General features: G+C 39.0%; 9 protein-coding genes across 13 annotated transcripts in view; 2 read left to right on the top strand and 7 right to left on the bottom strand.

Annotated features, from left to right (window-relative positions):
• The window catches only part of LOC129794093 (GPI mannosyltransferase 3), a 1193052-nt gene that overhangs the window by 115618 nt on the left and 1058131 nt on the right, over positions 1-19303 (bottom strand). The window lies entirely within an intron of this gene.
• Positions 1-19303, bottom strand: part of LOC129794120 (cytoplasmic tRNA 2-thiolation protein 1) — a 1132104-nt gene that overhangs the window by 115618 nt on the left and 997183 nt on the right. The gene's annotated exons all lie outside the window — the stretch shown is intronic.
• The window catches only part of LOC129794129 (plasma membrane ascorbate-dependent reductase CYBRD1), a 1128201-nt gene that overhangs the window by 115618 nt on the left and 993280 nt on the right, over positions 1-19303 (bottom strand). The gene's annotated exons all lie outside the window — the stretch shown is intronic.
• LOC129794176 (cuticle protein 8-like) overlaps positions 1-19303 on the bottom strand; it is a 500748-nt gene that overhangs the window by 115618 nt on the left and 365827 nt on the right. The gene's annotated exons all lie outside the window — the stretch shown is intronic.
• On the bottom strand, positions 120-1370 carry LOC129794125 (leucine carboxyl methyltransferase 1). Its single transcript, XM_055834759.1, has one exon. It carries the CDS (start codon positions 1196-1198, stop codon positions 206-208), a length of 993 nt encoding a protein of 330 aa, XP_055690734.1. The 5' UTR covers positions 1199-1370; the 3' UTR covers positions 120-205.
• LOC129794107 (sulfide:quinone oxidoreductase, mitochondrial) lies at positions 1388-3010 on the top strand. The gene is made up of 3 exons (XM_055834728.1): positions 1388-1682; positions 1746-2381; positions 2444-3010. Exons 1-3 carry the CDS (start codon positions 1479-1481, stop codon positions 2942-2944), a joined length of 1341 nt encoding a protein of 446 aa, XP_055690703.1. The 5' UTR covers positions 1388-1478; the 3' UTR covers positions 2945-3010.
• Positions 2949-3858, bottom strand: LOC129794173 (40S ribosomal protein S16). Its single transcript, XM_055834824.1, has 5 exons — positions 3726-3858; positions 3627-3668; positions 3416-3547; positions 3230-3344; positions 2949-3159 (listed from the first exon to the last, which is right to left on the bottom strand). Exons 1-5 carry the CDS (start codon positions 3738-3740, stop codon positions 3014-3016), a joined length of 450 nt encoding a protein of 149 aa, XP_055690799.1. The 5' UTR covers positions 3741-3858; the 3' UTR covers positions 2949-3013.
• On the bottom strand, positions 4633-14896 carry LOC129794302 (uncharacterized). Its single transcript, XM_055835094.1, has 6 exons — positions 14792-14896; positions 13973-14725; positions 9204-9834; positions 7179-7623; positions 5955-6204; positions 4633-5892 (listed from the first exon to the last, which is right to left on the bottom strand). Exons 1-6 carry the CDS (start codon positions 14801-14803, stop codon positions 4633-4635), a joined length of 3351 nt encoding a protein of 1116 aa, XP_055691069.1. The 5' UTR covers positions 14804-14896.
• LOC129794156 (uncharacterized) lies at positions 16724-17781 on the top strand. The gene is made up of 2 exons (XM_055834796.1): positions 16724-16850; positions 16920-17781. Exons 1-2 carry the CDS (start codon positions 16839-16841, stop codon positions 17580-17582), a joined length of 675 nt encoding a protein of 224 aa, XP_055690771.1. The 5' UTR covers positions 16724-16838; the 3' UTR covers positions 17583-17781.

The following is a 19303-nucleotide window of genomic DNA, read 5'->3' as shown; positions in this document are numbered from 1 at the left end:
TAAACAGGAAGAATCTTCTTCAGTATCATCTGCACAGAGAAATCCTCGAAAGGATGCTCCTGCTGATGTTGCATTGCTAAATGTTCCCATCGCATCAATAAAAGGCCAATAAAAATGAATTTAATCCACAGAAATATTTTATTTTTCATTTCACAGTGACTTTAGTCCTTGCCTTAATTAGCGAGAGTTAGTGTTTAATTTTTTTTTAATCAATATTGAGTGATGACATCCTCTTCTCCACCGTGATCTCAATGTCCTGAAAGAGTTCACCAACCCATGCAATTGTGATGCAGTAGTGCTGGAAGAGCTGCACCAGAAGTTCCCCCTCATCTAGCATCTCCAGTCTCTCTATTCGCTGCCTTTCCCCATTCGGGAGACTCTGGTACACCTGCACCATATCCCAGGCACGTGCCCCATGCCATCCGCAATTCAGGAAGCGCGTGATTTGCGTCTCGAGCGATGTGCACGCATCCACACCGGCGAGATTGCATCCGCGTGCACGGAGATTGCCCAGCATCACCTCCCCGAAGCGATCATTCATATTCACCTGCTCGTAGTTGACAAAGGCAGAAATGGGGAAGTGTGTGGCCAGCCACTTGAGGAGATTGTGGCAATTTTGTGTTTCAATGTAGACTAGAACGCACTCTGCGAGGAAAATTGTGGGGATGGTGTAGTCAATTTCAGCCTGATTCAGCTTATTCTGCAGCTCATCGATATTCCTCAGGTCCACACCCATAATGTGGTAGTTGCTGGCATGGAGATCCGTCGAACTCAGGCGCACCTCCCCATCGTCGGGTACGTGAATCTTCTCAAGGAGACGCTTGTTGCGCTTAATGGCGTAGCACTTTTTCGCCGTGACCGTGGGAAAGTCCAACTCAATGAAATTGGCAATCTGATGTCCAGACTCCCGGAGACGCCAGTACAGTGTGTCGAAGCCACAGCCGAGATTTATAATCTGGCACGCACTGCCCGATGTCTTGTGCAGGAATTTCTCAATGCAAATTTCCACACCACGGACACGGGCAAAGTAGCCACGATTGATTTCGGGCGCCTTCCTCTCCGCGGGGTTCTTGATGAAGAAGCTGAGATAGTCATCCTGCCAGTAGCCCAGACGTACGGCACTCCTTTTGCACTCACTGGCGTCGTCATTCGTCGCAATAACTGCCTCGTCACAGGGATGCGAACACTGCGCTGACATCGCAGAGCCCCGACGCTGGGAATTTCCCGGAAAATTCGCCAACTTGCCTAGATTTTTATCTTTTTCACCTGGTACGTCTTCTGCTCCCTTTTCTGGGCTTTTTTCTCTTCCAATATTTTCTTCTCTCCTTCACTGTCGTTCGTGCACACACACACTCACACACAACTTGCAAAATTTCCACCAGCGCCCTCAGTGGCAAACAGTTGAACCAAAAAATCCCATGATCGCGCATCAACCTTGAACTTCCACTCGAAATTCCCGAAATTGCAGTTCCGTAAAGATGTTACATCGTTTGTGGACACCCTCTGTGATGTTTGGTGCTACCCAGAATACCATCCGGCTCTTTTCCGTGTCTGCCATTAATGCACAAAAGCGTCAATGCAAAGTTCTCGTTGTCGGCGGGGGATCTGGAGGATGTTCCGTGGCGGCGAAACTCTCCTCCAAATTCGGTCCCGGCAAGGTCATGATTCTGGAACCTTCTGAAGTAAGAAATGAGATTCTTCCCATGAATTTTATTCCTTAATCCACCCCGTTTATCCCCTCCTAGACACACTATTATCAACCAATGTTCACCCTTGTTGGTGGTGGGATGAAGAAACTCGAGGAATCTTGTGCCCCAATGAAGGAGACCCTTCCCTCATTGGCTACCTGGGTGCACGACAGTGTGGCTCAATTCGAACCAGAAGCCAATGCTGTTGTCACGAAGACTGGACAGCGGATTGAGTATGAACAACTCCTCATTGCAATTGGTCTGGAATTGCGGTATGATCGTGTACCTGGACTTGTGGAAGCTCTCGCCATGCCAGATGGGGGTGTCTGCTCAAATTACTCCCCGAAATACGTGAATCGCACCCTGGAGGCACTTCAGAAGTTCCAACGGGGCAATGCAATCTTCACATTCCCAAATTCCCCCGTTAAATGCCCCGGAGCCCCCCAAAAAATTGCCTACATTGCTGAGCACTACCTACGGAGGAATAAGAAGCGCCAGGAAGCAAATATAATCTACAATACATCCCTCCCTGTGATTTTTGGTGTTAAACACTATGCGGATGCTTTGTGGAAAGTAGCTGAGAAGCGTGGGATTAAGGTGAATCTTCGCACGAATCTCAAGCAAGTCCTTCCGGAGAAGAATCAGGCTGTCTTTGAGAATCTTGATAAACCCGGAGAGGAGCATACAATTGAGGTAACATCCAAAGTTTCCCATTAAATTGAATCTTAAACCTTAAAAAAAAATCTTTCTTTCAGTATTCTTTGCTTCACGTAACACCCCCAATGGCCACACCGGAAGTCCTATCATCGTGCCAGGGTCTAGCAAATGCCGCAGGATTCGTTGATGTGAACAAGGACACGCTACAACACGTAAAGTACTCAAATATCTTTGCCATTGGTGATTGCTCTTCGTCACCCAATTCCAAGACAGCTGCTTCTGCTGCTGCCCAAGCACCGGTTGTGTACAAAAATATGCTAGCTGTGATGCAGGGAATGACCCCAAGTGCCTCATACAATGGTTACGCTTCCTGCCCCCTCGTCACAGGCTACTACTCGTGCATCCTCGCTGAATTTGACTACAATCTCCAACCTCTGGAGACATTCCCCGTGCCTCAGAACAAGGAGCGCCTGTCAATGTTTCTCTTGAAGAAGCACTTCATGCCACCCCTCTACTGGCACGCCATGCTCAATGGGATGTGGAATGGACCTGGAATTGTACGTAAACTCCTCGAGCCCCTCCGGAAGGAAACACAGTGAAAAATTGTAGTTTTTTTGCCTGTATTTTTGCAATGAAAAATACAAATTGGGACGCTTCCGCAAAAGAATTTAACGGTATGATTTCTGGTAGCGGGCACGAGCACCTGGACCACCGAATTTCTTGGGTTCGCAGCGACGTGGATCCGCAACAAGGAGTGTTCTGTCGTACTGAATTAGAATATCCTTCAGTTCCTTCTTGGATGCTTCATCCACATCTGCAAGGAAATTGAAAGAAAAATGTTAAAAATCTCCTTTTTTGCTCCTTCCGGAAGGTATTTTTCTTACATTTCTGGTAGAAGGCAACGAGTGCCTTGGAAATTGCTTGCCGGATAGCATAGATCTGTGCCACATGACCACCTCCCTTGACCCTCACGCGGATATCAACGCCAGCAAACTTTTCCTGCACGAAAACATTACAGAAAAAACTCATTAGTCAACAAAGTTACACAAAGAAATGTCAAATCTGTGTACCTTTCCGAGAAGCAGGAGAGGTTCCTGGAGTTTGTACTGCAGCACTTTTGGCTCAATTGTTTCCAGGGGGCGTCCGTTAACTTTCAGCAGACCCTGCCCGCGTTTGCAGTAGGCCACAGCGGTGGCGGTTTTCTGGAAATTAAAGGGGGAAGCAATTGCAGAGCCTCTGGAAGCCACACGTGTTCACATTTTTTGAGGTTCGTTTGCTTACCTTACGTCCAAACACCTGCACCGCCTGAATTGGCTCCCTCTTCTGCAAATAAACACATTGGGGTCAATCTGCATGGTTTTGGGGATGTTTTGCACTTACACTTGGTTTCTGCATTGTCCTGGATTGCGGGGAAAACACGAGAAATATTCAGTGAGTTCGCTTCGAACGCAGAAAAAGGTTAAAAAGAAGGAATGGTGGACCGCGAGAGGGCGCAATAGTTCTCATGTGTTGTGTTAGTGCATCCCAAAAGGAACACCCCTCGCGTTCGCCGCTGAATTCATTTTACATGAAATATTAAAATTTGAACTAAACGAACTTTTTTTTGCATTTCGACAAAATTCGTGATTTCCGTGTTTTTTCCCAAATTTGTGGGCATAAAACGCATTTTTTGGGCTCCTGGGGCACTTACGGGTGCTCCGGGAGCCTTGGGAAGCTCCTGCGTGCGGAATTTGGGGTCCGCGGAAATTTTGACGGTTGAGTTACAAATTTGAAAATTTTGACGGTTGGGGATTTTACACGACTCTCATTTCCCGGAAATGCATTTTCGCGAACTTTTCAAACCAATGATGCCATTCGACGCGGCGTCGCTTCCTGATTGCAAAAACTTACTTCCGGCCGGAAAATTCGGCGGAAAACGCGAGAAAATTGCGAAAAACTGAAAAAGTGAGGGAGACGGATAGCAGGAAAATGCATCCATCTCATTTTCTCTTGAGCAAATAGTACCAAAAATAGCGCCAATTTCAAAAAGTAGTCAAAAAGCATGAATTTTATATGGGGGCGCTATGAAGGGGGGCTCTGGGGGGGAAATGAATATCTTTGGTGAAAACCGCCCGGTATCAGGAGTCTCTGTACCAAATTTCATCGCGATCGGACCAACGGTGTAGAAATGCATAGCTGAACAGACAGACCTTTCTTATTTTATTGAATCCCCAAATTACTTCCTGGACATTCTTGAACATTTTAGAAGTTTCTAGAGGATAACATTTCAGGGAAATCTGGAGGAGATTCAGCTACCGTAACCGAGTCCTGTGGTACCTTGATGACCAACAACTTGAATGGGTTCCTTGAGGGCTTCTTCGGTGTTTCCTAGACTCTGCCCCTCTGTCCAGCCCATTTGGGAGAGAAGCTTGAATCCTTTGTTTTTCCGTGAGATTGCCCATTCTGTGGAAGCAACCTCGGTCTTCTCACTATCATGGGAACTCCCAACAGTTTCCCTGCGTGTTGCTGCACGATCCACGTATGCCTCATCGGCAAAGGTCTTTGCTTCCTGGTACTTCTCCGTAGCCAGACCATATTTTTTCTGTAGTCGCTTCTGAATTTGCAGGCGGGATTTTTCAAGGGATTGACCTTTGGCAGGATCATCTGTGCTTGTGTGGATCTTCTGGGTGGATTTAATAAGTCCCGGATGGCAATCATCGCATGTCTCAGTTCCTCCGTGAACATGACACAGTAGACGTGTGCCCGAGAGCTCAATAATGCTGTCATGAGTGAGATCAACAGCTTCACTCTCCCTCTTGGACGTTGTCATTCGCTGCCCATTGAGAATTGTACCATTTGTGGAGCCCAAATCGATGATCTGATAGCTGCTCTTTGCCTCATCGTAGACAAATTTCAGGTGATACTTGGAGACATTCACATCACGGATTAAAATATCATGTGTGCCCTCACGGCCGAGGGTGCCCCCTTTGCAGGTGAGCACAAAAAGGGTTCCAGGTGCGAGATGTTCAACTGCACTCTGCTGAACAATCATCCGGAGCGATGGGGCGTATCGAATGGCATCGCCTGAGAGTTTCTCCTGCTTCACTTCTTCCTCTTCTGACTCATCGGAGGATAGCACTTCGCCATCCTCCATTTCTGCCTCTTTTGCCCGCTTCTCGGCCTTCTCAACGGATTTCCTCCTCTTCTTTTGCCACTTCCTCGAATTCTGAGTTTCTTTTTTCTCCCCAGACACCTCAGCAATTAGCGACACAGGTTTCTCCTTCCCTTCCGAATAAACCTGGGAGTGATAGAGGAATTGATTTGTTCCTGCATCGTATGAGTAGTAAATGCCCGTATTTCCATCATAGTACAGCCGGAGTTCAGCATTGTAGTAGTATCCAGTCTTGCTGTCATAGTAGAGCCCCGAAACGGGTTCATACACAAACCCAGCAACCCGCTGAGCTTCCTCAGCAACTGATTTGATTTCCTGCACAAACTTCAGAGGATCCTCAACTTCTTCCTCCACAGGAGGTGTTTCCTTCTGCTTCAATAACTTCAATTTTCCCTCCTGAACAAAAAATGTAATCTCAACAATGTATTTTTTCAAGGGAAAAAAAAGATAAAACTTACCAATTTTCTGTTCTTTTTCCGGAAAGAAAATAAAATGCTCCGTTCATGAGCAAGAATTTTGTGGAGGCATTTTATATAAAATAGCAATCCAGATTTGGAGAAATTCTGGATTCTCACGTAAGACAGTGGGCCAGGGAGTCTCAAACCGTGCTTTTTCATTGCGCACCACAACAACTTCCTGGACAGTTTGTACAAAACTAACCTCACAAAAAATCCAAACCATTCAACAGCAACGAAATCATAGCAACAACTATGATTGATTCAAACTAAAGAACGGTTGGAACCGTTAAAAAATCACTATAATCACCTTACAAAAGATTGAATAGAAAAGAAAAATATGAGTAAAAAATCAAATAAGATAACTATTTAGTTGAAAATCATAAATGCAAAGTCGATGTGCTAATATGTGAAGCAGAATTTCCCACAAAACAACTTCAAACCAGAAAGAACTGGAAGATCATGACTTTTTGATCTTCATTCGCAGTGAAGCATGGAAAATATTTATAAATTCCATAAATCTGCAAAATTCGGAAGATATTCCTTAAATGGTAAATTGGATGGCAATTAGAGCCTTTCTCAAAAGCTAATGTGAATGCACAGAAAAAAAGTAAGCTAAAATACTCATGTCTAATTCATTAGCAGACTTAATTCGCTTGTGCTTCCGATCTTCAATCAATATGGCGACTCATTTTTACAACCGCGAAAGAAAATTAAGCCTCGTGGAAACTCGCGCGGGAATTTCGGGCAGAAATGTGCTAAATGCCTTATTATTGTCCCCCCTCGGGTCTACTCTTGTTTCTCTGCCCAAAACAACCAAACTCAAATGTTCGCGTGCTCGATGGATCACCAAATAAGGCATCCTCGCCTCTATCTCCTGCTTCTCTTCTCTAGAATGTACAAGAAGCTTCGAAGAGACAGTGGAAGCGGAATTAGCAGCCCAACGCTAAATAACTCTAATTACTATTTTGTCTAAGATGGCGGACAATCGGTTGCCGGTTGGAGTATAAAAGGATTCTGGAGCTTCGATGAGGCAACCACATCACAACAGCCAAGTGAAGAAAGAACAAGTCGAGAAGACAAAGATTCTTGAGTCGCTTAATCGTTGAGAAACTTCTAAATACAACACAAAAGAATTTTATCTACAAAAATGAATTTTATGGTGAGTTCAAAAAAAAAACTTTGAAAAATTGAACAGGAACTAAATATTTCTTTTTCTAAACTTACAGATTATTGCAATCCTTCTCATTGGAGCAGCCAGCATGAGCTCCCAGAAACCAATTGTTGACAACACTGCTGATGAAATTGTTCTCCTTAACCCAGAAGAAGCCTCTGATGATCTTGATGTCGCAGAGAATAACATCATCATGCCATATTTCCGCAAAGCATTCAGACATCATCACGGTCGCCAAATCCGCGAAGCAACTCCTGAACAATTTGCTGCTGAACTTCCTCAAATTCCTGAAGAAGAAGCTTCTGATGATCTTGAGCCTGCTGAGAATAACATCATCATGCCATATTTCCGCAAGGCATTCAGACATCGCGGCCGCCTGATTCGCCAAGCCACTCCTGAAGATTATGTTGCTGAACTTCCCCAAATTCCCCAAGAAGAAGACGAAGCTTCTGATGATCTTGAACCAGCTGAGAACCACATCTTCATGCCATATTTCCGCTACAGGGAGCGCAAGGCATTCAGACGTCGTGCTCGCCAGGCCGCTACTGAATCATTTGTCAGCCACAGGAGGAGCACCCGATCCGTTGACAGTGATATCTCTGGTGGCGATGATGATCTTGCAGTAGCAGAAAATCACATCTTCCTTCCTGTCTTCCGCTACAAATCCCGTGCAGCCTACAGGCAGCGTGTGAAGAAGCCCGTGAAGAACAACCGCGGCTAAATACTTCACCATAATTTAGGATTTTTCAATTAGCTTGATTGAGCAGTTTGTTTGCTCCAAAAAGCTCATCTGTGATGATTAGTTAGGAATTATTCAATTTTTTCAAATTGTTACTTTTTTTACAAATAGGATTTTTCAAATTTACAATTTTTATATACAAAAAAATATTTATTTAGAAATAAAACAAATTTAAAGAAAATTACTTATGGTCTTTTTTATCACATTTATTCAACCGAGACGCTTTGCTTGTGGATTGTAGACGGATTTGAGATTTTTTTTTAAAGAGAGAAATTCACCGGATTTACAAAAGCTGTGCTAATAAGTATGTTAATTAATTAATTTAATTATCGTCACCCAGAGATTTGAGAAAATGGGGTGTTATACAATATTAGAAGCTACAAATTCCTCACAGACAGTATTTAATTTAGAAAATTTATAACACACGAGGCTTAAAAGCCACTCAGCATTTCTTATAAGATGTTTTTTTTTGCTTATTTAAGAAAGACATATTCTAACAAAAAAATATTTTTTGTGGGGTTTTTAAATTAGAAAAGTACGATAAAATAAAATAAGAACTGTCGTATCATTATAGTCCCAGATATTTATTATAATAATTTGGACTGTGGTACAACCTTTGATTCTTATCGAAAATAGGAAAAAGCTTTACTTTTAATACTAAAGATTTTCTTTTAAAAGCTAAGTAAACTTCAAAGGCTCCAGTTTATGAGATATCCGTTGAAGCTGAATGGATCATAATAAAAATCTACTAAAAGGACAATTGATAAACAATTTCTAGATTTTCTTTTTTAATTTTTCATTAAAGAAAATTATTAGTGGAATACAAATTCTGTTAATCTTATTGGTCTCGGATAAATTTTCAGAGTTTTCACTCTTCTAATTAACAAAAAAAAGACATCTAATTTTTTTTAATTAAAACCTCCCGGCAGCCATGTTGAGATAAGTCAATTAGCATCTCAATTTAACCGAGCTTTTCTAAAGAATTTGTGTAAATTATGTCTCCCAAAAGGCCCAAAAGTGTGCTTCTTTGCTACTCGACCAGATTCTTTCAACCGAATCATCATGCTTCAGTGGAGTATGTAGTATTGATGATAAAAAAGAAGATATATAATTTTCTTTGATTTTTATTTTTTTAAAAATTCTAAATAAATATTTTTTGTATATAAAAATTGTAAATTTGAAAAATCCTATTTGTAAAAAAAAAACAATTTGAAAAAAATTGAATAATTCCTAACTAATCATCACAGATGAGCTTTTTGGAGCAAACAAACTGCCCAATCAAGCTAATTGAAAAATCCTAAATTGTGGTGAAGTGTTTAGCCGCGGTTGTTCTTCACACGCTGCCTGTAGGCTGCACGGGATTTGTAGCGGAAGACAGGAAGGAAGATGTGATTTTCTGCTACTGCAAGATCATCATCGCCACCAGAGATATCACTGTCAACGGATCGGGTGCTCCTCCTGTGGCTGACAAATGATTCAGCAGCAGCCTGGCGAGCACGACGTCTGAATGCCTTGCGCTCCCTGTAGCGGAAATATGGCATGAAGATGTGGTTCTCAGCTGGTTCGAGATCATCAGAAGCTTCGTCTTCTTCTTGGGGAATTTGGGGAAGTTCAGCAACATAATCTTCAGGAGTGGCTTGGCGAATCAGGCGGCCGCGATGTCTGAATGCCTTGCGGAAATATGGCATGATGATGTTATTCTCAGCAGGCTCAAGATCATCAGAAGCTTCTTCTTCAGGAATTTGAGGAAGTTCAGCAGCAAAGTCTTCAGGAGTTGAGTACTCGCGGATTTGGCGGCCTCTGTGTCTGAATGCTTTGCGGAAATATGGCATGATGATATTATTCTCTGCGACATCAAGATCATCAGAGGCTTCTTCTGGGTTAAGGAGAACAATTTCATCAGCAGTGTTGTCAACAATTGGTTTCTGGGAGCTCATGCTGGCTGCTCCAATGAGAAGGATTGCAATAATCTGTAAGATTGAAAAAATAAAAAATTTAGTTTCAGTTCAATTTTTCAAAGATTTTTTTTTGAACTCACCATAAAATTCATTTTTGTAGATAAAATTCTTTTGTGTTGTATTTAGAAGTTTCTCAACGATTTAGCGACTCAAGAATCTGTGTCTTCTAGACTTGTTCTTTCTTCACTTGGCTGTTGTGATGTGGTTGCCTCATCGAAGCTCCAGAATCCTTTTATACTCCAACCGGCAACCGATTGTCCGCCATCTTAGACAAAATAGTAATTAGAGTTATTTAGCGTTGGGCTGCTAATTCCGCTTCCACTGTCTCTTCGAAGCTTCTTGTACATTCTAGAGAAGAGAGGTAGGAGATCGGGGCGAGGATGCCTTATTTGGTGATCCATCGAGCACGCGAACATTTGAGTTTGGTTGTTTTGGGCAGAGAAACAAGAGTAGACCCGAGGGGGGACAATAATAAGGCATTTAGCACATTTCTGCCCGAAATTCCCGCGCGAGTTTCCACGAGGCTTAATTTTCTTTCGGTTGTAAAAATGAGTCGCCATATTGATTGAAGATCGGAAACACAAGCAAGTCATTAGCATCGCTAATAAATTATACAATTTCGAGAATGTTTTAACTTTTTTGCTGGGATTTTTTTTGAAGTGGATTGAATTTTGAATCATCTTCTCAGGTGTTGGGATGTTCTAATTGCCATCTCAATTTACCATTTAAGGAATATCTTCAGAAATTGCGATTTTTCTTTATTTTTTGCGTTTCATAAAAATGATGTATCTCAAGCGATTCGTTAGGCAGTTCTCACCAGTTTTTTCTGGATTAGATGTATAATCTGGCTTGTTATATACGATATCCGGTGGTGAAATTAACATCACTTGATGTATGGTTGTTCACAGTGATTTATTTCATGAAAATCTCGACCTTATATCTATGTACATTCATCATTTTATTGAAATGACCAAAGCAATAATATAAACTAGTAGAAAAGGTCCTTTGATCAATTAATAAGATATTCCTACTTCTCTGTTTTTGAATATTTTGCAAAAAATTTTTGAAAAATCATTCAAATGAGTATATTAAAATGATTTAAACTCGTTTATTTCAAAGTTCATAACTTCTTTAATTTTAATTAGAATTATTAAATAAATTTCAATAAAATACTTTTTATTTTAGACAATTTATAAGATTTTTGGTTGAAAGTGAAAAAGCTCGGAGGTTCTCATTTATGTTTAGAGTTGTTGTGCATTAAGAGAAATTAAATTTGCTGGATGAAAATTTTATTATAGAAAATATGTAGTAAAAGTAGGAATTTCTATTAGACAAAATTATATTAAATAAATACAATATATTTATGGGGAAAACACCCATTTTTACTACGAGACTTGTAGAATTTATAGTTTAGAGTAATTCTGAAGCTTCTTTTGTATGTGCTAATAAAACCTCTACTTAGCAACTAGATTCTAATTAACAGTTGAGATAAAATGAAAGTTTCTATATAATTCAAATATATATTCTAGAAGCTAAGAGAGCTTAAAAATGCTTGAAATGAACCTTTTCATTTTCTCTTGCAAAAATAGCTAAAGTTGAGATTTATGTTGAATAACATTATGCGCAGTTTATAGACCTGGCGGGAAGTTCTTTACGAAAATTCTGCGAAATGATTGGCAAGTTTGCTAATCAAAAACTTCTACATGTAGAGCTACAAGTCCAAACGATGAAATGTTGATTGAAAGTGGTTGAGGTTTCATAAAATTTTATTGAGCACAAAATAATCACTGCGAGATCACTTTGTGTCTCACGATTGCGCAGGATTACCAAACGCTTTTCCGAGAAAACCTAAACGCTGTATTTTATGGTACTTCTTACGATTGAGTTCAGTGAATCAATTAATTCGCTCTCCTTGGAGTTTTCTTTTTTCTTTTTTTTTGCTTGAATTGATGAAAAATCCTCATTTATGTGACTTCCTTGAAGCTCTTCTCCGTGATTATTTGAACTTGACTTTATTTATCATGCCAAATATTGATAAATGTTTAATTTCTCCTCGGCCCCATAAATGTGCTAAATTCCCTACGATCTTCTGCTATTCCGCATTTTTTCGGTATTGTTTAGCACATTAAAATATTTATAGATTAAAAAACAAAATTAAATTCCTTCCCCGCGAGAATACTACTGGAACGATCATTTTGAACTTCACACAATTGCCTTATTGAATTAGAATTTCTTTCTTACAATTTGATGTTTATTTATATGGCAGATACACACAAAAAATCGTGCTTCCCATCTTAAGTTGGTCTAACCGGCTAGCATGACTCTCAAATTTAGATTTGAAGAGCGATAGATATGGAAGTTTTTTTGGCTTATACGCGAATTTCTGTGGGTGAAGAATATATGATGTTATACAACTTCCATTAAGATGTCATCATTGCTTAAATTGTGTTCATCTCATGTTTATTTTATAGTAAAGCAATACACGATGTTAAAAAGGGGTTTGTGAATGGAAAAAAAAAATCACAAACTAATATTTATTTTATAAGTTATTAACAATTCTTATTCAAATACTAATCTTTGTGTTTGAGACGTTTGAGATTAAGACTTTATAGAAAAAAAACACAATAGAGCAGGAATACACCCTAAAGAAGATTATCAAGCCAAAAGAATACAAAGAAAATTTTCTTCCTCTACTCTTTACTTGAGATAATGAGGAGGATCTTCGTCTTCAGCCTTTTTATTTTAATATCTTTTTGGTTTTCTTTTTTTTTCTTACAAATCGTTAGTTAGACTTTTAATACCTATTCTGGCAAAAATCTTAAAAGAATTTGTCATTTTTGAAGAAAAATTACTTTTCAATGGCTCCCTAAAGATCTTTCTGACTGTTTTCTGGAACAACAAATTCTTTTTTTTTTCTTATATGGAACGACAAAAGAACGAATTAAAAGTATCAAAATCGTTGGAAAAGAAAAAAAAGATTTTTATTAGAATCGACCCTATTTATTCCTAATTTTCTAAATATTAAATTTTATCAGAAAAATCGCCTTGAACTTTTACAATTTTTAGAAGTCTTTCATGTTCTATTCTAATCTGTATGAACTTGTCCTCAAATTAAATTTTTGAATAAAGAATATCCTTTTTCTCAAATGACCTCTCATTTTCAATGGATATTTCCACATATTTTTCATTCCAACAGTAAGAAAATGATTGGTTTTTCTTGGAATTGAATTCCAAAGGAAAAATAAAATGCAAATTCGTTTGGAAAACCCCTTTGCGTGGGTGGACATACTTGTATACATATAGCAATGACAAGTCACCCTTTAATTTGCAAGTTTATTGCGATGAACTCACTTCACACACATTCTATCCATTTCTTTCAAAACTTCTGTCTATCATTCTTTATCCGCTTTTAAGCTGAAGAGGCAACGAAAAAAAAAGATAAAGAGAAAAAACTTTCGCTCTTGTCCTCTGCTCATCTCTTCACAAAATCATCCCACAGACGATGATTTTGTGTGACTTTCTCTGATATACTTCTAGAAAGAGCGCCAATCTATTCTTGGAACTTATATTGCAGATTTATTGCGCGTAAATAAATGGGGGGAAATTTTCGCGGGAAATGCAATGTGAAAAAAACTACCCATTTTCTCATTTAAGAATCACAATTATCATGATATGAATATTTTATGACCTCTGAGTGCTTGGTAAATTAACTTTTAATTTACAATGAGAGTGGTATCGCAGGTGAATCAGTATGAGAAAGATTTATAGTGTGAATAACACACTGTTGCTGGGGATCACAAATAAATTAGTTAACACCTCAATTAACACCCAATTAGCGATGTTTAAGAATTTTGTGTGTTTTATACAACAAATATACAACACTACCAAAACCACCGAGAGTCTCTCAAGCGAAGCATTTCGGAGTAAATGTAAATGAAGAAAATGCAAAAGAAGTTGAATTGAAAAGAACAAAAAATTTATTGTATAATTTGTAAAACAGTTAAATAAATAAATAATATTTCTTGTAAAAAGAATAAATAATAATAAAAAAAATATTGCAACAATTTTAAATCATCACAGCTAATGGGCTGGCTTATATGATAAGCAGTTAAAAAAAAAAAAAACGTCTCAGGTGAGGCGGCTATCAAACTCTGTTGTTTAGCTGATTCTTCCGTTGATTCCTTACATGGCGTCTGAGGGCAGTTTGTTGTTGGTAGCGGAAAAGGGGCCTGAAGACGTGGATTTCAGCAGTTTCAAGATCATCCAAGTCATCGGCAGATCGCTTCCTTCTGATTGTTTCAACTGGAGCGACAGCTACTGGAGATTCATTATGCTGAACATCACGAGCAACACGTCTCAAGGAGAGTTTTTGGTAGCGGAAGATTGGTCTGAAGTAGCGACTTTCAGCATTCTCAACTGCATCATCCTCATAATCATCGTCATCATCATCATCATCATCCTCAACGATTTCAGATGGTTCACTAACAACTTCAGGACGTTCCTCTCTGAAATCCTCCCTCCGTGATGCTTTTTGGGTTTTCTCTGCTTCAATTGCCTCTTCATGTTCATGAGCTTCATGCTTTTCCTCCCGTTCTTTTTCAAGTACCTCATCACGGAAATATGGTTCGAAAACAATGTCTTCAGCTGTTTTTAGATCTTGATCATTTTGTGGAATTTGAGGAAGTTTAGCAGCAAAATCTTTAGCTGTGGCCTCACGACCTCGACGTCTCAATGCACTGCGTTCTCTGTAGCGAAAATATGGCATGAAGATGTGATTTTCAGCTGGTTCAAGATCATCAGAGGCTTCTTCTGGGTTAAAGAGAACAATTTCATCAGCAGTGTTGTCAACAATTGGTTTCTGGGAGCTCATGCTGGCTGCTCCAATGAGAAGGATTGCAATAATCTGTAAGATTAGAAAAAAGAAATATTTAGTTCCTGTTCAATTTTTCAAAATTTTTTTTGAACTCACCATAAAATTCATTTTTGTAGATAAAATTCTTTTGTGTTGTATTTAGAAGTTTCTCAACGATTTAGCGACTCAAGAATCTGTGTCTTCTCGACTTGTTCTTTCTTCACTTGGCTGTTGTGATGTGGTTGCCTCATCGAAGCTCCAGAATCCTTTTATACTCCAACCGCTCACCGATTGTCCGCCATCTTAGACAAAATAGTAATTAGAGTTCTTTAGCGATGGGCTGCTAATATGGCTTCCACTGTCTCACGAAGCTTCTTGTACATTCTCGAAGAGAAGCAAGAGGTTACGGAGAAGATGCTTTATTTGGTGAGACATCGAGCACGCGAACTTGATTGTTTGGACAGGGAAACAATACAAGATGAGTAGACCAGGAGGGGACAATAATAAGGCATTTAGCACATTTTTGTCCGAAATTCCCACTCAAGTTTCCACGAGGCTTAATTTTCTTTCGCGGTTGTAAAAATGAGTCGCCATATTGATTGAAGATCGGAAGCACAAGCAAGTCATTAGCATCGCTAATAAATTATACAATTTCGAGAATGTTTTAAGATTTTGCTGGGATTGTTTTGATCGGATTGAATTTTGAGTCATCTCTTCAGCTGCTGAAGGCTCTAATTAATACTTCAATTTACCATTTAAGGAATACTTTCCGTATTTGCGATTTCCCATTTTAATATTGCGCTTCATTATAAACAAAATCATAGAAGCGAATCTTTATTCAGTTTTGGCCAGTTATTGCCTTAGTTGAATTTAACTTTGGTGAAATTTAATATAGATTGTGTAGAGAAATTGTATCCTCGAATGCTTAAAACTGGCTTAAGTTGTTGATTTATAAACAAAGAAATACTCATAAAATTTCTTATTTTGTGACTTTTTTTAAATTCAGTTTAGGTTTAAAAAAATCAATGATTTTGGTGTTCTCATGAAAAATCTAAATATTGTACACAGAAATATATGAGTCTTATGGAAAAGTTCCGTTCATTAAAAAGAAACCCTGAAAAATTAGGAAGTTCAATTCTAAAAATATTTTACATATTTCAAATGTTATTTCCATGAATTTCTAATTAAATTAATTTAAAGGGTTTTATCCTTGCGCCACTTACCCTTCATATGTGTAGATGTAATCAAATTAACATCTTGGTCATTTTCATGTCATACATAATCAGTAATAAGAATACAATTTTTCATGAAAAAGTCTTTGAATAAATGGGTGTTGTGTTGTGATTGAAAAGAATTGCGCTTTATTTTAAAATCACACTAAATAGGGAAATTATACACTTATTTTACTCACTGAACAGAGCAACACCCATAAAGGTGATTAACTGCCAATAACTGGTTAAAGCCAAACATTTTGCGCTGTTTAATTTTAAAGAATACAAAACTAACCGAAAATTCGGAAGATATTCCTTAAATGGTAAATTGAGATGGCAATTAGAACATCCCAACACCTGAGAAGATGATTCAAAATTCAATCCACTTCAAAAAAAATCCCAGCAAAAAAGTTAAAACATTCTCGAAATTGTATAATTTATTAGCGATGCTAATGACTTGCTTGTGTTTCCGATCTTCAATCAATATGGCGACTCATTTTTACAACCGAAAGAAAATTAAGCCTCGTGGAAACTCGCGCGGGAATTTCGGGCAGAAATGTGCTAAATGCCTTATTATTGTCCCCCCTCGGGTCTACTCTTGTTTCTCTGCCCAAAACAACCAAACTCAAATGTTCGCGTGCTCGATGGATCACCAAATAAGGCATCCTCGCCCCGATCTCCTACCTCTCTTCTCTAGAATGTACAAGAAGCTTCGAAGAGACAGTGGAAGCGGAATTAGCAGCCCAACGCTAAATAACTCTAATTACTATTTTGTCTAAGATGGCGGACAATCGGTTGCCGGTTGGAGTATAAAAGGATTCTGGAGCTTCGATGAGGCAACCACATCACAACAGCCAAGTGAAGAAAGAACAAGTCTAGAAGACACAGATTCTTGAGTCGCTAAATCGTTGAGAAACTTCTAAATACAACACAAAAGAATTTTATCTACAAAAATGAATTTTATGGTGAGTTCAAAAAAAAAAACTTTGAAAAATTGAACAGGAACTAAATATTTCTTTTCTCTAATCTTACAGATTATTGCAATCCTTCTCATTGGAGCAGCCAGCATGAGCTCCCAGAAACCAATTGTTGACAACACTGCTGATGAAATTGTTCTCCTTAACCCAGAAGAAGCCTCTGATGATCTTGATGTCGCGGAGAATAACATCATCATGCCATATTTCCGCAAAGCATTCAGACACAGAGGCCGCCAAATCCGCGAAGCAACTCCTGAACAATTTGCTGCTGAACTTCCTCAAATTCCTGAAGAAGAAGCTTCTGATGATCTTGAGCCTGCTGAGAATAACATCATCATGCCATATTTCCGCAAGGCATTCAGACATCGCGGCCGCCTGATTCGCCAAGCCACTCCTGAAGATTATGTTGCTGAACTTCCGCAAATTTCCCAAGAAGAAGATGAAGTTTCTGATGATCTTGAACCAGCTGAGAACCACATCTTCATGCCATATTTCCGCTACAGGGAGCGCAAGGCATTCAGACGTCGTGCTCGCCAGGCCGCTACTGAATCATTTGTCAGCCACAGGAGGAGCACCCGATCCGTTGACAGTGATATCTCTGGTGGCGATGATGATCTTGCAGTAGCAGAAAATCACATCTTCCTTCCTGTCTTCCGCTACAAATCCCGTGCAGCCTACAGGCAGCGTGTGAAGAAGCCCGTGAAGAACAACCGCGGCTAAATACTTCACCATAATTTAGGATTTTTCAATTAGCTTGATTGAGCAGTTTGTTTGCTCCAAAAAGCTCATCTGTGATGATTAGTTAGGAATTATTCAATTTTTTCAAATTGTTACTTTTTTTACAAATAGGATTTTTCAAATTTACAATTTTTATATACAAAAAATATTTATTTAGAATTTAAAAAAAAGAAAAAATAAATTAAATTAAATTATATATCTTCTTTTTTTCATCAATATTCCACTGAAGCATGATGATTCGGTTGAAAGAATCTGGTCGGATAGTAAAGAAGTAAACTTTTTTGGGTACAAAATTTACACAAATTCTTTAGAAATGCTTAGCTGAATTGATATGCTAATTGAGATCTCCAGCATAGCTACCGCGGTTGATTTTGGGCTAAAAAATGAGATGATTTTAAGGAAAAATGTACTGGTAAGCTGACCAAGCTTACGGGAGCTGTGTTTCTTTCAGTGTACCAATTTTGTGAGAGCAAACTAGAACGCGAATTAATTTAAATACGCGCAAAGTCGGGAGAAGTTGAAAAGTCATCCCCCAAGAAATTTTTAAAACGCTATATCTCGGGAACGGCTCCATAGATTTTCGAGTTTGAGCTATCGTTGGAAAGGTCTTAACCTCAACTATAATATATTAAAATATGAAGTAAATCGATAATGGCATTTTCGAAATATTCGAGTTCGAAATTTTCGAAAATTTTGATTTTGACTTTAGCGCCTCTCGCGGTCATTTCTCGAACTTACAATGTTCTACACATTTGTAGGGCTTCACGAAACCTTTCATTTGCACTTGAGTTGATCAAAATCGGACTTGTAGAACCCGAGATATGACATGCCAACTTTGGAAGGCTATATCTCGAGAACGGAGACATAGATTTTCTTCATTTTTGGCATGGAGCTAGATAATATGGTCAGCTATAACATATCAAAAAATGAAGCAAATCGATAATGGCGTTTTCGAGATATTCATCGAAAAGTAATCGAAAATTTTGTTTTTGATTTTTGGCCCCCTAGCGGTCACTTTTGAAACTTTCGATGTTCTAGAGAGTTGTAGGGTTTGTTGAGGTCTTTCATTTGACCCCGGGTTGATCAAAATCGGTCAAGCCGTTTTCGAGTTATGGTCGATTTTCGATGAAAAATTGTGGCGGCCATATTGACTAAACGGCTTGACCGATTTTCAAAAATGAGGTATCGTTGGAAAGGTCTTGATGGCCCCTACAACATATCAAAATTTCAGCCCTCTAGCTATAATAGCGGCTGAGATATAGCGAAAACAAAATTTTGAGGTTATTCAAAATGGCGGACGGGGGGTGGGGGGGGTGGATTTGACCTCATAATCGGATTTCTTCAGGTCGATATTTAAACTTTGCCGTTTACCGCAAGTCTCTATCTATCACCGTTCTCTTGCAATTTAAGTTTATAATCCGGACGGACGGCCGGACGGACGGACGGACGGACGGCCGGAAAAAATTTTTTTTTGGCGCATACGTTTTTTGGAATGTGGGGACCCTAATTCGTGCTCATCCCAAGTTTGAGCCCGATCTGACGACTTTCGATTTTGCTCGGTACACAAAAGCTGTGTCTGAAAGAAACACAGCTAAAAGCTCTCAAAATTCACCTGAGGGGAACCATTTAAATTAGCAGCATTAAACCATTTTAATTGATAGTTTAGTTATAGAGGTTACAGACTTATAATTTTATTATTTTGA

The sequence above is a fragment of the Lutzomyia longipalpis genome, chromosome 3 (assembly GCF_024334085.1).
Source record: "Lutzomyia longipalpis isolate SR_M1_2022 chromosome 3, ASM2433408v1".
NCBI lineage: Eukaryota > Metazoa > Arthropoda > Insecta > Diptera > Psychodidae > Lutzomyia > Lutzomyia longipalpis.
The sequence above is the reverse complement of the archived record's forward strand: the minus strand, read 5'-3'. Positions and strand labels throughout refer to the sequence as shown.